The 15459-nt window shown below is 35.0% G+C and overlaps 1 protein-coding gene across 5 annotated transcripts in view; it reads left to right on the top strand.

Moving 5' to 3' along the window:
* fubp3 (far upstream element (FUSE) binding protein 3) overlaps positions 1 to 15459 on the top strand; it is a 28675-nt gene that overhangs the window by 4289 nt on the left and 8927 nt on the right. For 3 of the 5 annotated variants that reach the window (XM_051894621.1, XM_051894619.1, XM_051894622.1), the window contains exons 2-12: positions 4118 to 4226; positions 7739 to 7775; positions 7859 to 7908; positions 8223 to 8294; positions 9790 to 9847; positions 10160 to 10322; positions 11118 to 11216; positions 11816 to 11917; positions 11998 to 12103; positions 14073 to 14173; positions 14408 to 14549. In XM_051894621.1, coding sequence (XP_051750581.1) covers positions 4118 to 4226; positions 7739 to 7775; positions 7859 to 7908; positions 8223 to 8294; positions 9790 to 9847; positions 10160 to 10322; positions 11118 to 11216; positions 11816 to 11917; positions 11998 to 12103; positions 14073 to 14173; positions 14408 to 14549 — 1039 coding nt within the window. The remainder of the gene's footprint in view (positions 1 to 4117; positions 4227 to 7738; positions 7776 to 7858; positions 7909 to 8222; positions 8295 to 9789; positions 9848 to 10159; positions 10323 to 11117; positions 11217 to 11815; positions 11918 to 11997; positions 12104 to 14072; positions 14174 to 14407; positions 14550 to 15459) is intronic. The other 2 variants (XM_051894620.1, XM_051894624.1) reach the window with 1 other exon arrangement.

Genomic DNA, 15459 nt, shown 5'->3' with positions numbered 1-15459 from the left:
CATGTCCGAATCAATTTTTGCTAGTTTAACCACGGAAAAAATGGTCGGCGCGCCAGGCACATGGCCCAAAAGGGTTGTACCTAGTCTCTTAATGAGTCATGGGTGTGTTTTGGGCGTAACGTGCAATAAACCAATCAGAGTCTCATCTCCCATTCCCTTTAAAAGCCAGCTGTGCTCGCGCCATGGTGGATTCGATATTTACATGGCAAAATATAGACACCCTCAACCTGACGAGTCAGTTTAAATACATGTGTGTATTGCCACGATTGGTCAAATAATTAGCCAGTTTCATTCGTCATTACTGCAAATAGATAATTCTGATGATACATGCAATGACTATCCATTATGACATGTAGGCATTTTTATCTTTATGTACACAATAATAATCTTTTACATTGTAATCCTTTTATTTTTAATATTTGGCATGTTTGTGTGCTGCTGTGTTGTCCCTGTGTGTGTAACAAGCAGAGTGTACGGCGTTGTGCAACCGCATACAGACGCATATTACTAACGCGCTCTTTAAATAACAAAAAAAATATTGCGCCATTGACTTTAGAGCAGGTTTTTGTTGGTCAATGGCGCAGTTGTTTTCAGTTGCCTCAAAATAGCAACACGCCAACAATGCATCTGACCACACCTCGTTTTCAGACCAGCACGCCCATGGGCGAACAGATGGGCGTGAGTGCATTTGCTATTTAAACAACGTGGCGCTGGATGTGAAAATGATAACTGCGTCGGGCTGAAACTAGCAAAAAACACTTGCGTCGCACCTGATGTCGCATTGCAGCGTGTGTATGATAGGGCCCGCAGTCTTTATGAACGAGTTGAGTCATTCATTAGACTGAGTCGTTCAGAAACGCGGATTCATTGCGAAACATCACTGTGTTGATCGGAGATGTGCAATGGCTCTATTGTGGATTTGTTTGAAACTATTTTCATTGGTGAAATAGAGCAAAAATGTTTCAAAAGAAAGTCACCTAATATTAACTTCTTGTTTATTGAACTGTTGCATAAAATCAATAGGCTATCACATTTGCAATCGTGCTGATATTCAGGAAAACAGAACTCTGTATACTGTTAGCGAACATCCCGACGCCGAAGCTGCTACTCCGTAGCAACTACATAAATTTATCCACTAACCATTCAGAAACGTCTAAAAGTTGTAACTTCTTCCTGAGTCTCTCCATCAGTGTCGACTCCGGTTTGAACAATGTAAGGCTGAACACCGTTCGTCATTTTGTTGTTGTTGAGCAACCGAAGCGCGAGCTGTTAAAGCTCCACCCTCTTCTGGAAAGGGGGCCGGGAGCAGCAGCTCATTTGCATTTAAAGGGACACACACATTGTGTTTTAAGCAGTTTTTTTTTTTTTTAACTTTTAGCTATTTATTTATTTTTAATATGTCTAGTTTTTATTCATTTCAATTTCAGTTTTAGTACATCAAGTTAAATGAAAATGTAAAATGTTGGCAACTAGCTCAATTAAATGTTTGTATGGTTTTAGTTAACTCTAATAACTCTGTTTCAACTTCTTGTGCCTTATTTCTGTCTAGTAATAATATAATGTTTTACATTTTTCTTTTACTCGTTGTTCTGCAGCTCTGTGATGTTTTGTTCTGCTGTCACGTTTGCTTCTTCAACCATCAAATAGTCGATCATGTAGGAGTAGTGTTTGCTCCATGGCCTCCATTTCGTAATGCGTCTCCGTCCGTCCGTGGCGCACATGGCCTTGTACACACAGTGGACACCTGTGGCCTGTCGTAAGTTTTCCTCGGGTGTGTTTCCGCCCCTCGTGTTCAGAGCAGACCGGACGCCCTGTGCGTTTAGCTTTTATCAACTCTGCTGGGGAAAAATAGACCTGGGCTCATGTCCAGAATCACAGGCCCATTTTACAGCCTGTGTGGAAAACACGCCGTCTCTGCTGGTTTACGTTCAAGACCTGGTTTATCAGCGCGTCGCAATCCACTTTATCTGTAGTTTGCATGATACTGCGATAGATACGAGTGTGTGTTCGTGTTTGATTTGTGATGACGTGCTTGTGAAAATGTTGCATAATCAGGTCCACTCATGCCGTGACAGCTGTCATGTTTCCATCAAATTTAATTTAGTCACAAATTGAAACTATCAAACCAGGTCGTGTTGATTAGCCGTAATCCCTGAGCATGTAAAAGTCAACGGTCTCGTTTCTCCACCCATAATCACATGCATTGTTTCTCTGACTCTGACATGGAAGTATCTGCCCTGTTGTTACGTGTTTGCGTGAATGAACGCCAGCATGCTTGTTGCATCATGGGTAATTAATGGGCTCCATTGACCTACATTGAGTTCACTCCTTGAGTGTAAACAATCGTCCGAGCGGCTTCCCCGTAAATGGCAGAAAGACCCCGTGGAGTGGGCAACAAGTGTCCAGTTGTTCGGCTGAATTCCTCCAACTGCTGTTTACCTACTCCTGCCTTTCGCTGGAGCCTTTCCCTTGGGTCGCTCATTTATCCAGGCACTCACATAGCTGGCATTCCTTCCCGGCATTCCCCAGAAAGAGGGTTTAGCTGGAGGGAAGAGGTGGAGACCGGCCTGTGTCTCTCTCTTTCTACCCCACTCAAGTCTTTCTCCTCAAAATGGCCTCTTGCTTTGAGTTTATCATTGCTTTTCTTGCATGCACCATTCAAATGCAGTGGAGTATTAACTCCCAAATTAAATTTCTCTTTTTTTTTTTTTAATATTAATTTTTTGGATGTTTCAGTTTAGTGTAACTTGTCTGAAACTCTTCAGCGCAGAAAGACACTGAAATGGAGACATGTGACTTTGTGTAGATTTATCTAATTTTCAGCAATCTGTTTGAAAGTATCTAGAAAAAATTGCGTTTCAACCAAAAACTGTTAATAACGTGTTAAAAATGCTTATTTTTCTAGACTCCAGTGAATGAAATGCTGTACAAATGAAAGCGAAGCGTCATAACCTGTCGTAAAGCGTTTATGACATGCAATGCAATTTGTTGGACGAATGTATATGACCTCTAGTTCAAGCGGTGTGTTAGTTTATGTAAGCAGCACGCAAACATCTGTAAATTTTAATTCATAACCTGACAACTACATGCAATGCAAAAAAAAATTGCATTGCATTTATAATTTATTGGTATATTCCTGTTGGTCAACAGTTTATTTGTTATGAAGCAAGAATGATAAAATTGCATGCAATGCAAAATAAATAAAATAAAAAATCATTTTTAAATACTGTAAAATAATTTGAAGCAAGAATGATAAAATATGCATTTAAATCATCATGTTTGAATCAATCATATATATTTTAAACAAAAAATTGTAATGCAATATCCAAACAAACATGATGATAAAATATATATACACATACACACACACACGTGATATATATACACATACATTACACACATGTAAAATAAAAAGACATGCTACTGTTTAAATCGTCATGTTTGTTTGCATCAATAATATTTCAACAAAAATTGTAATGCTATATATATATATATATATATATATATATATATTATATATAATAAGTGTGTATGTATATGTGTGTATATACACAGTCAAACCAAAATTTATTCAGGCACCTTGAACATTTCATTCATTAATACAGTTTATTCACTATAGTTTAAAAAAAGGTAATAAAATATGACAAGATCTCAGAGTTAAACTGTGTCAGAAAAAAAAACACTTAAGCAAAACATGGTCAGGTCAAAGTGTCTGAATAATTTTTGGTTCCAGATTTTTATCAGTTTTACTGGTAGTGAAGAATTTTTGGCTATAATGTCACCGTTTACTTTATTTTGCTATCCTCACTTACAGAAACTATAGTGTCCTGCAAGCACTAGTAAAAATATATCAAAAATGTCTGAATAATTTTTGGTTTGACTGTATATATGTGTGTGTGTGTGTGTATATATTGCATAAATATGTATATATACTGCGTGTGTGTGTGTTGTTTTGCATTTTATTTTTGAATTTATATTTCATTGCGATTACTCCTGTTGGTAATGCAGTGATTTGTAAATGAATAATGTAAAATACTGATGCAATAACTCCAAAAGAGTCTGATATAGTCCTGCTCCCGTCGAGTCATGTGTTTGTTTGCTCTCTGATGTTTTACAGATTGCTAAAATGGGTGGAGAGCAGATGCCCCACCTGAACAACTCGTCTCCAGTCGTCGATGCCTCGCTCTATGGCTATGGAGGGCAGAAACGCTCCCTGGATGAAGGAGGTAAGTCCTTCCCATATTTAATTAATCCTTTTATAAAATGGATAATTAAGGCTCTAAATTCTGATTGAAGGAGGCGTGTTTGAATGATCATATAATGACGTTCTGTATTTATTTGTCAGCATTACTTGGAATCAATAGGGGTTTTTGTGAAAAAAAAAATCTGAAATCTGAATGTACAAGCAGTTTGACTCAATGTTGTCCAGGTCATGTATCAGTGTTAATGTCATCTGACTGTAATACACCAGGTAGGACAAATGTAAAATAACTGAGGATACAGTGAAGCTGAAATCAATGCAGGACTTTATGAAGCTTTGACCTTTGACTGCGTTTTTCCGCACGAGGCATTGATCGGTGCTTCTGTTCTTGAACCGCTTGCGAAAGAGGTAGCAAACTTCTAAATAAACCCGCAACAAAGCAGCAAGAGTGTGAGATCTTTCAGGAAGTGAAACCTGTTTCTGTGGGCCGCTGCAGATTTGGGTTGTGAGCGCTGGAAGCTTGAACTGGTCTTCTTTAAAAACACCACAGTCACTGAGTCAGTGCTGCTGCGATTGAACGCATGATCGTTCAAAACTGGAAAAATTATTTTTATTTTGAATCTCTTTATTTGTTGTTGATGCAATGATTTTTTTTTTTCTGGTTTAAATTGCTCTTGGCTGTTACTTTACTCTTACTTAGGTAACGCTTTACTTAAAGCCTCTATATGTTATGCATTATAAATGTGTATTTAATGCAGTAATTATGCCTTTTATGATCATAAATAATTGAAACCACAGTTAAAATACATTATAACCCTTAATCTATGTATTGAACAAACATTTACAAGCGCAATGCATGAAAACATGACAACAATCTCGGATATAACAAGGAATCTGCAAATAATAATCATTTTAATTTTTTTTTTCTTTTAAATTCTGGTAAGATTAATTTTTTTTTTTTTTTTTTCAAAATTTGGGGTATGTTTACACAACAACAATGCACTAAAACTGAAAAGTTTTTCATTTGCTTTTTTGAAACGTTTCATGTGTAGACAACAACGTTGTCAAATCGGTCCCAAAAATCCGCAAAAATTGATGCAAATTTTGGAATATCGCATATAAAAACGCTGGATGGAAATGCTAAGATGTGCAAAAAAATCTAAAAAAAAAAGAGCATAAATAAACTTTAAAGTGGTTAAAGTTTTTATCCGATACGAAGACATGCGGATAAACTCCGTTGGAAACACATTCACTGTGGACCAATCACATTACAGCTATGGCAAGCCGTTTTAACTTTTATTCATTTGCATATGAATTCTTGATATTAACAATTCAGTTTTCACTAGTTAAAATTTTAATTCTAAATATAAGGAATTAAATTTCCTCTAGTAACAATGGCAATTTTTGATGTAAAGAATTAAATTTCAACTAGAAATAAAACCTATTCAAATTTTGAAATATCACGAAGTGCTGAATGGTGATGCCAAGATGTGCATAAATTCTAAAAATGTGCATAAAAAAAACTACATGGTGGTTAAAGTTTTTATGCCATAAGAAGACATGCAGATAAACTCCTATGGAAACACATTTACTGCGGACCAATTGCGGACCACAGCTATGGCAAGCCATTTTAACTTTAATTCATTTGCAGGATATGAATTCTTAATATCAATAAAATTTTCACTAGTTAAAATGTTAATTCTTGATCAGGAATTAGATTTCTACTAGTAACAATGGCAATTTTTGATGTCAAGAATTAAATTTCAACTAGTAAAAACTCAAAATCTTTATCTGTAATTGTATTTTCACTAGTTAAATGTCACCATAGGCTGCCATTCAGTTGTTGATAATTGATTTCTTACTAGTTGAAATTCCAATTTCACATATCAGAAATACAATTCTTACTAGTAAAAATCATAAATTTTTGATATCATTAATTCTGTGGAACACCTTGTTACAAATATCTGTTCTTGATATCAACAATTGAATTGCTACTAGTGACAATGTTAGTTTCTGATATCATGAATGTGATTGTTACTAGTGAGCCATTTTAGATATCTGAAATTATATTGATATCAGAAATACATTTTCAGATATCAGAAATGCCAAATGTAACATGTTGAAATACGTGTACAGTATGGCAAGCCGTTTTGACTTATTCATTCGCAGGATATGAATTCTTGATATCAACAATTCAGTTTTCAATAGTTAAAATGCTAATTCTTGATATCAGAAATTACATTTCCACTAGTAACAATGGCAATTTTTGATATCAACAATCTCATCATTACTCACAGAAATACAAATTCTTGATATCAATAATTGAATTTTAACTAGTGTAAACTATAATTCTTAATATCTGTAATTGTATTTTCACTAGTTAAATGTCACCATAGGAGTGATGTCAGTGTTGATATCAAGAAATAGCATTTCAACTAGTGAAAATTTAATTGTTAATATCAAGAATTCATATCCTGCGAATGAATAAAAGTTAAAACGGCTTGCCATATCGCAGCATCTCAAATGTTGGTTTGGTGGTTCTGAAACGCCTGAGTCAAAGTCTGTCATCAGAATTATTTGGTTTAAAGGGGACATATCGTGAAAATCTGACTTTATTCATGTTTAAGTGCTATAATCGGGTCCCTGGTGCATCTACCAACCCAAAAAAACGTGAAAAAGGACAACCAAGTAACTTTTGGCAAGCCTTTCTCTGCAAGCATGTGTTAAAAAAAAAAAAAAAACGAGCTGCTCAGAAAGCGCTGGAAGGGGATGTTATTATAACATTACCGCCCCTTAATCTGCATGTTTGGCTGCGTGAGATTCTCCAGCTTTGTTGTTGAGCAACCGAAGCGTGAGCCGTTGAAGCTCCGCCCTCTTCTGGAAAGGGGGCCGGGAGCAGCAGCTCATTTGCATTTAAAGGGACACAAACGAAAACGGCGTGTTTTTGCTCACACCCAAATAGGGGCAAGTTTGACAAGTTACAATAAATGATCTTTGGGGTATTTTGAGCTGAAACTTCACAGACACATTCTGGGGAATATTACATCTTGTGAATTCCTTCCAGAAGCGTCTCACACGATTGTGTTCCCAAACACCAGCATCCGAACGCAAGAGAACATGACAGCGTTTACTGTGATTCGTCTGACGCTCTGAGACGCTACTCATTTATGATGGAGGAAAAAAGAGCCCGATTGCAGCGTCTTCCTTTTTTATTACTGATATTTTGCACCAATTTCCATGGAAGTGATGATTTTGTTCTGTGGAACACATGAGATGGAAACGCTGCTTTATTTGCAAATGTTTTATGCCATATTCCCATTTTTCTTTGGATGGAAACATAGCTAATAGAAGGAATTAGGCTAGTGTAGTTTCTTAAAAATGTATGTTGTTGATGCATTACTTTCTAAAATGTTCTTGGCGTAACATTTACATGTTCTAGTGTTTGGAGTCACTTTTGACTGAGGTGATATTCTGTGTGATTTGTGTATTTATCAGTAATAAATACTAATGCACTTTTTCCTCTTTGCTTCATCCAAGTGGCTAACCAGCTCGGTGCAATGGTACATGGTACAAGGTGAGCGCCTTTATTGATTAAAACTCTTATATTGTGCTATAGTTCTGGTTGATATTTACAATGTTGTTTGTTTGTTTGTTTAGGGCTATAATAACAGAAGACTATAAAGTGCCTGATAAGATGGTTGGATTCAGTAAGTACTGAAGATCTGAATGAAACGTATAGATGTTTTCATATAGATAATGTTTAATATTTGGGCTTTATCATCAACCTCTGTAATGAAATTTGCCCTTTCATTTAATTGTTTGTGGATAAATGATCTAAAAATTTTATATTTGTGACAGATTTTAAAATAATTTCAGCATTTTTGTTTGTCATTTGCTGTGTGTATCTGTAGATGTTCTCTAGGTATTTTTGACTTTTGAAAAACGTCAGTCATCTTCTGTCAGAAATAGTATGTTAATGTTGGTAACAGAAGTTGAGCTCTTTATTTTCATTGTGTGTCAGTAATCGGACGGGGTGGCGAACAGATCACAAGAATTCAGCTGGAATCCAACTGTAAGATCCAGATTGCTGCTGGTGGGTTTTAATCCGATTCCTGTTCTTCATATTCAGTTTGTGTCTTCCATGAGCCTCAAGTTTGTCTTGTTTGATATGATTCACGTTTTATCATCCTCCAGAGAAATAGAGTTAGACGAGTTTACATGACGACAGATTTTAAAGAAGATCTAGAGAACTTAATAAAGATCATGTGTGATAATAAGGGTCTGATGACCGACAGAAGAGATTTTCAATAGTTTTTTTGACTGCTTTTAAATGTTAAAACACGAACATGTCGTATTGATATTATAAAATTAATTATATAAATATTGGGGTAACACTTTACAGTAAGGTCTCATTTGTTAATTAGCAGTATTTAATGTATTAACTAACATGAACTAACTATGAGCAATATTTTTTTTTCACAACATTTCATAATATTTGTCAATGTTAGTTCATAAAAATACTTTTATATTTAAATATTTATTCATTATAACACATTTGAGAAATTGTTGTTATTTACACATTACTAAATATTTATTTATTGTTGCAAAATTCAAAAAATCCAGAGAAGTGTTAATTTAGTTTAGTTTTTTCATAGTTTTATTAATATTTTGAATTAGCCTTATTTTTTTTTCATTTCCATGTTAATTCAAGTTAATTTTTTAGTCATTTTGTTACACACGTTTGTTACTTTTATGTTTTAAATCATGCTATTTAGTTTTATTTTTATTTCAGTTAGAGTTTATTTATTTCCATTTAATAATTTTAGTGCTTCAAATTAAACTTATTTCAGTTTATTGCCAAGGCAACATTTCTAATTTTCATTTAGTTTAATTTTTTCAACTATTATTTATTTTATTTTTATATTTTTGGTTTTCATGTTTTCAGGTTTCACTTTTAGTAATTTCATTTTGTGCTTTTGTCATTTTATTCGCTGTGTGTGTGTGTGTATATATATATATATATATATATATATTTGTTTGTTTTTTTTGTTTTTTTTTTTTGTTTTTTTTGAAAATTGGCTACTTGGGTTTAATTTATTTTTATTTGAGTTTTACTTTTTATTCATTTCCGATTAATTATTTTAGTGCTTCAACTTAATCTTATTTCAGTTTATTGCTGAGGCAACATTTCTAATTTTCATTTAGTTAAATTTTTTTCAACTAATATTTACATTTTACTTTATTTCAGCTTTATTACAATTAACAGAAATGTTTTTTTAGTTTTAGTTTAGTAGAATAACGATGATCCAGAGACGATACAGTCTCTGAAGCTTTAAAGCGTTCATGCAGATTCAGGTCCTGCAGTATTTAGTAGCACAATGAAGGTTTTCAAGGCTTGACATCACTTTAGACATGTCAAAAGTTGTAATGGAAAATAAACATCTGACGGCCACAAGAAACTGACGATCAGAGCGAAACCGTTTGTGACTCTGGTGCCGCAGCTCAGGCCAGTTCGCCCTCAGTTTGTGTTGTGCTTTGTTTATAATTTGTTTACAGTTTCTTGCAATTATTTGTCGTGTCCCCCACAGACAGTGGAGGTATGATGGATAGGCCTTGCACCCTGACCGGGACCCCAGAAAGTATCGAGTAAGAATTCACTCTTTAACTGGCACTGCTGTTTAACTAGGGCTGGGCATCCACACACATTACACCGCTTGATTCCGATTCACAAGTTTGATTCAACTCTATGTCGATTAATTTGAAAGTACATTACAGGAAAAAATTGCAGGTTAAAATTAACAGCTGATTTGTATGCAAACACTTAAATTGCAGTTTTTAAAATCAAGAAATCAATATTTTCACCCCAGCCCTAAGTTTAACCCTTTAATACAAAAGCAGCACTTTCAGATTTTGTTTTCCGTCGTTTATGATCTCTCCCTCTTCATTTCCGTCCATCAGGCAAGCGAAAAGGTTGTTGGGGCAGATAGTGGACCGGTGTCGGAACGGGCCGGGCTTCCACACTCAGATGGACGGGAACAGCGCTGTCCAGGAGATCCTGATCCCTGCCAGTAAAGTTGGCCTGGTCATTGGGAAGGGAGGCGACACCATCAAACAGCTTCAGGTTGGTGGTTATTAGTGTTTCTGTTTTTGTACTTTAGTGTCAGGTGACCCTCGAATTTTTGACCCTCTGATCCGTGATGTCCACTACAATGGCAGGTTTTTAAAAGCTTTTTTAACATTTCAGGTTGTGATGTCACTGTCCTCTTGTTTTTATATTCATTTATTTATGACAACGTAAAATCAAAATGGCTGAAAGGGGTGATGCATCAATTACCACTGAAATATTTACCATTATTTTTGGTTGACATACAGAGATGTGTTGCTCTCTCAAAATAACACCATTTTGGGGAAGTAGAGGAGAAAAATTGCTTAATTTTATATTAAAAAATAAATATGCATTAAATTAATGTTCTGTGTGCATTTTATTTATTTATCGTATTTGTTATAGTTATTTTACGTCAAAATACATTATTTTGGGTCGTGAAAAGCTAAATATTTAAATTTATTAAAATAGATTTTTATATATTTTTTTAAATAAATACATATACTGTGTTTATTTATTTATTCAATTTTTGAAATTGTTTCCTTCCTCTGTTGTTCTTACAAGTGAATATGAAAATGACCATATGAAAAAAAAAAAAAAAAAAAAAAAATCTTTTAAATTCCGTTACATTTTTTCCAAAATGTTTTTCCCCCTTCATTTAATTTTTTTTCTCTACTCTGGTTTAATGGTAAAATTAAATGTTAGTAATCCAAAATGAAATGAAATCTGTTTTAATTGTTTAATTCTTTTTATTTTCCCCAATATGTATATTTATATATTGTATATTTCAAATTTTATTTTGTGCGCCCACAGGAGAGGACAGGAGTGAAGATGATCATGATTCAGGACGACCCGATGCCCACTGGATCAGACAAACCCTTGAGAATCACTGGAGACCCTTATAAAGTTCAGGTCTGTGTCTTTAATAACATCACGGCCCTGGTATACTTCAAGCAAAATCGAAGAATGAACTGGTGTGACTTTATTTCAAACAAAATCAGGCCAAAACAAAGCTTCTGACGCCTCCGAACTACCATTGGTCAGTGGTGATGAGGCTCCGCCTTCTTTGATCTGGAAATCTTTTCTGGTTCATTTCTTCTGTTCAGGCCATCAAGATCAGACGTATGGGGTTAATTTTCCACTCAAAATTATTGCAGTCACTAATCAAAAAGTAATTAAATTGAAAAACGAATTGAAAAACAAATGCGAATTTATCAAAAATTTTGTGCGCTGATATTTTCTGCTCTTTTTAATTTTTTCGGACACTTGTGCTCGTTTCAATATACATTTTTACTGGCATTTTTGTTCTGTTTTTTGTTGTTGAGAGGAAAGCGTGCCGCACATATTCATCTAACCATCAGGATTTTTCACTGCAAATGTATTTCAAACTTCTTTTAACCCCTAAACGAAAAACAAAAAGGAGCTTCAGCATGAGTATATCGGGGTCTTTACAGTCTCAGATCCACAGTCAGGTTGAATGACATCTGACCCTGTGTGTGTGTTTGCTACAGCAAGCGCGAGAGCTGGTCGTTGAGATCATCAGGGAAAAGGATCAGGGAGATTTCAGGAGCGGCCGCAGTGACTTCGGCTCCAGACTGGGCAGCAGCATCGATGTAAGCATGTTCAGCTCCCGAGATTGAAGTCATTTTGAGCATTTTTAAGCCATAAATAATTCATAATTTGTTTGCACAAGCAGGTTGCAGTGCCCAGATTTGCAGTTGGTATCGTCATTGGCAGAAATGGAGAGATGATCAAGAAGATTCAGAACGATGCGGGCGTCAGGATCCAGTTTAAGCCAGGTCAGTGTTTCTGTTGCTGTTTGAGCATGAAAAAGTAGTTCTTTGTATCAGTGTCAGTGATTCTGAACTCCCTGAAACGCCTCCATTGGAGTCTTGAGTTTTCTTCTGTGAACGAACATGTCACAATATTCCTCGTTTAAATAATTCATACGCAGAATAAAGGGGCTGAGTTAGTTAGTAGTGTTGAAACTGGTGGTTATGGTAAGGGGCGGGACATTTCCCAAACACACTGGAAGCGCTTGACCAATCACAACACACTGCTCCAGCCGGCCAATCAGAGCACATTGTGCTTTTCAGAAGGAGGGGCTTCATAGAGACAGGAACTAAACAGAGCGTTACTGACAGACTGGGAAGAGAGGAGCTGAACAATGGAGAATGAGGAAAATAATCAACCTGTTCTAGTAGAGCACAAAACAACATCAAGACTTAATATTGCCTGATTCCAGTCATATTCCAATCATATTTCATATTTTAATTGCCTAAATGCAGTGCAATTTTCTGCCTTCTTTTGATTGATACCGATTATTGACCGATATATCGGTGCATCTCTAGAAATAAGCCATTATTTATAAGCTTGCTTTAATATATTTATTAGTTTTAATAATAACGATAACATTAAAAATGAACATATATCGGCCGATACCGATATCGTGCATCCCTAATACTTACCATTACTTTCATTTTAGTTTGTACTATGTGAATTGTCTTTGATACACACGTATGGCAGTGTTATTTTAGTTTTATTAATATTTTGAATTAGCTTTTATTTTTATATTTTCATGTTAATTTTTTAGTTTAATTTTTAGTAATTTTATGTGCTTTTGTCATTTTGTTAGTTTTTTTTAGTTTTTTTTTTTTAATATTGCTGTTTTAGATTTAGTGTATAGTTTTTGTTTTTTTGGTTTTTTCCCCCTGTTCATAATTTTAGTGCTTCAGTTTAAACTTACTTCAGTTTTTCATTTCTAATTTTTGTTTAGTTTAGGTTATTCAACTAATATTTATATTTATACTACAGGGCTGTTGAATGCTTGAATCTGATTGGTCGACAAACATTCTAAGGTGTGCAATTATTTTCAGTGAAACGCACGGCTAAAGTAGTTCCAGGCAGGTTTTCACCGCATTACAGTTTCACATCACTTCGCCAAATGATTTCAGTCATCTCAAAGGTCCTTACAGCCAGGGTTGCCAGGTTTTCACAACAAAACCCACCCAGTTACTACTCAAAATTAAACCAGAACTAGCCAAGTCGCATTTCAGGTTCCAGGGGATAAAATCTGCACTTTTGTTGGGGTTCCTCTGGTAAAAAAGGTCAGTTGAATTATTAGAAAACAATGCACACCTGAGGTGTAACAGCTTTGCTGATGTATAGCTGCTTCCGTATGTCCTCCTGTGTGTGGTTTATCTGTACCTGTATCTGTTTCGGGATGGGATGTTGGTGAACTCAGGTTAGGGCATGTTGGGACACACTTGATCACACAAATCTCTTAAGACCCGTGGAGGCCCAGCAGGGATCATTGAAGCGTTAAGAAGTTTACAGGGATTAATATACTGTTCTCTCACATGCGTTTACACTGTTTACAATCCCATGAATATTCATATGCAGCTGAGCAATTCAACTGAGAATGCCTGATTAATTCATTCACTTACTGAATTTAAATGAAGGTAGCAAACGGAATGCAGAATTGTGATTCAAATGTGAATTTAAGGAAGGAGAATTCAGTTGAAATAGTTCATAAAATGGTTGTTAGTGTACTGTAGTTTAATACATTTTTCAGTATGAATTATCCATAAATTTGTCTAAACTTGTCTATCAATCAGACAACAGAAGGCATGTAGTAGATTGTGTGCAACAGGTTTTGATCATGTTGATCATTTAGAGGCCTTAAAAATTCATGTATCAATTTTTTTTTTTTTTTCCCCTAATCCCTGGATCTCTGTTCATAAACCCGTATGTGTGTGACTGTTTCAGATGATGGGATCAGTCCTGACCGGATCGCTCAGGTGATGGGTCAGCCCGACCGATGTCAACATGCCGTTCACCTCATCAATGATCTGGTCCATACGGCACAGGTACATCTGGATCAGTCAGCTTTATTTCTACAGCGCTTTATACTTTCAGAGCAGTGATAAACAGGAAAATGACAGAATCAATGCAAACAGCTCAATTCAGTTAACAGGTTTAGACTCTGGTTAAGTTAGTCAGTATAGGGTTATTTTTAGCTTTTAGTTCATGTCCACATGACCAATTCTGGATGTTTTGTGTGGCTTGTATTTTATCTTGTTTCTCCTCTGTTTGGTGTTCAGGAGCGTGATGGATTTGGAGGTCCGGTCGGACCCAGAGGTCGTGGCAGAGGACGTGGTGATTGGAACATGGGAACTCCTGGAGGCTTGCAGGAAGTCACCTACACAATACCAGCTGATAAGTGCGGCCTTGTGATCGGCAAAGGTTAGAACTAGACGTGCTGATATACGGCAATATGATATGTAATTTTGTAATTTTATGTTTTGTATCATGGCTAGCTGTGCATTAAACGATTTTAATGCACAATGTAGAGGCAAAGTACCAGTGCATTCAAATTGTTTAATGCACAGCTAGCCATAGCCATGGATTATCCAGCTTATACCGTGGTCATTTGAGAACATTAACAAGTTAAAGCTGTTATTGATGTTTGCAGCACAATATTTGACTGGAAGGGTAAAAATGACAATTTTCGTCACTTACAGCTCATTAGATCTTGCATAAGATACTTAAATATCAGCCGGTTTTGTTCTTTTAAGATATTTAAATATCAGTTGGTTTAATACATTTACATTATACATTTAATACAATACATTAATACATTTAAATATCGGTCGTTTTTTTTTCTATTAATACATTTAAATGCTGGTCTTTTTTTTTTTTTTTTTTTTTTTCTATTAAGAGATTTAAATGTCATTCAGTATTGTTCTATTAATAAATTCAGATATCAGCCGGTTTTGTTCTGGTAAGAGATTTAAATATCGGTTAAATATTGGTATGTTTTGTTCTATTAATATATTTAAATATCAGTCATTTTATTCTATTAATAAATTCCAATATCAGCCGATTTTGTTCTAGAAAGATATTAAATATCGGTTTTGTTCTATTTATATATTTAAAATCGGTTAAATATTGGTCTGTTTTGTTCTGGTAAGAGATTTAAATATCGGTTGGTTTTGTTCTATTTATATATTTAAATATCGGTTAAATATTGGTCTGTTCTGGTAAGAGATTTAAATATCGGTCAGTTTTGTTCTAGCAAGAGTGTTAAATGTCGGTTTTGTTTTATTAATAAATTTAAATTTCGGTCTGTTTTGTTGTAAGAGATTTAAATGTT

This window comes from Ctenopharyngodon idella, chromosome 5 (genome assembly GCF_019924925.1).
Source record: "Ctenopharyngodon idella isolate HZGC_01 chromosome 5, HZGC01, whole genome shotgun sequence".
Taxonomy (NCBI): Eukaryota; Metazoa; Chordata; class Actinopteri; order Cypriniformes; family Xenocyprididae; genus Ctenopharyngodon; species Ctenopharyngodon idella.
This window is presented reverse-complemented; position numbering and strand designations above follow the sequence as displayed.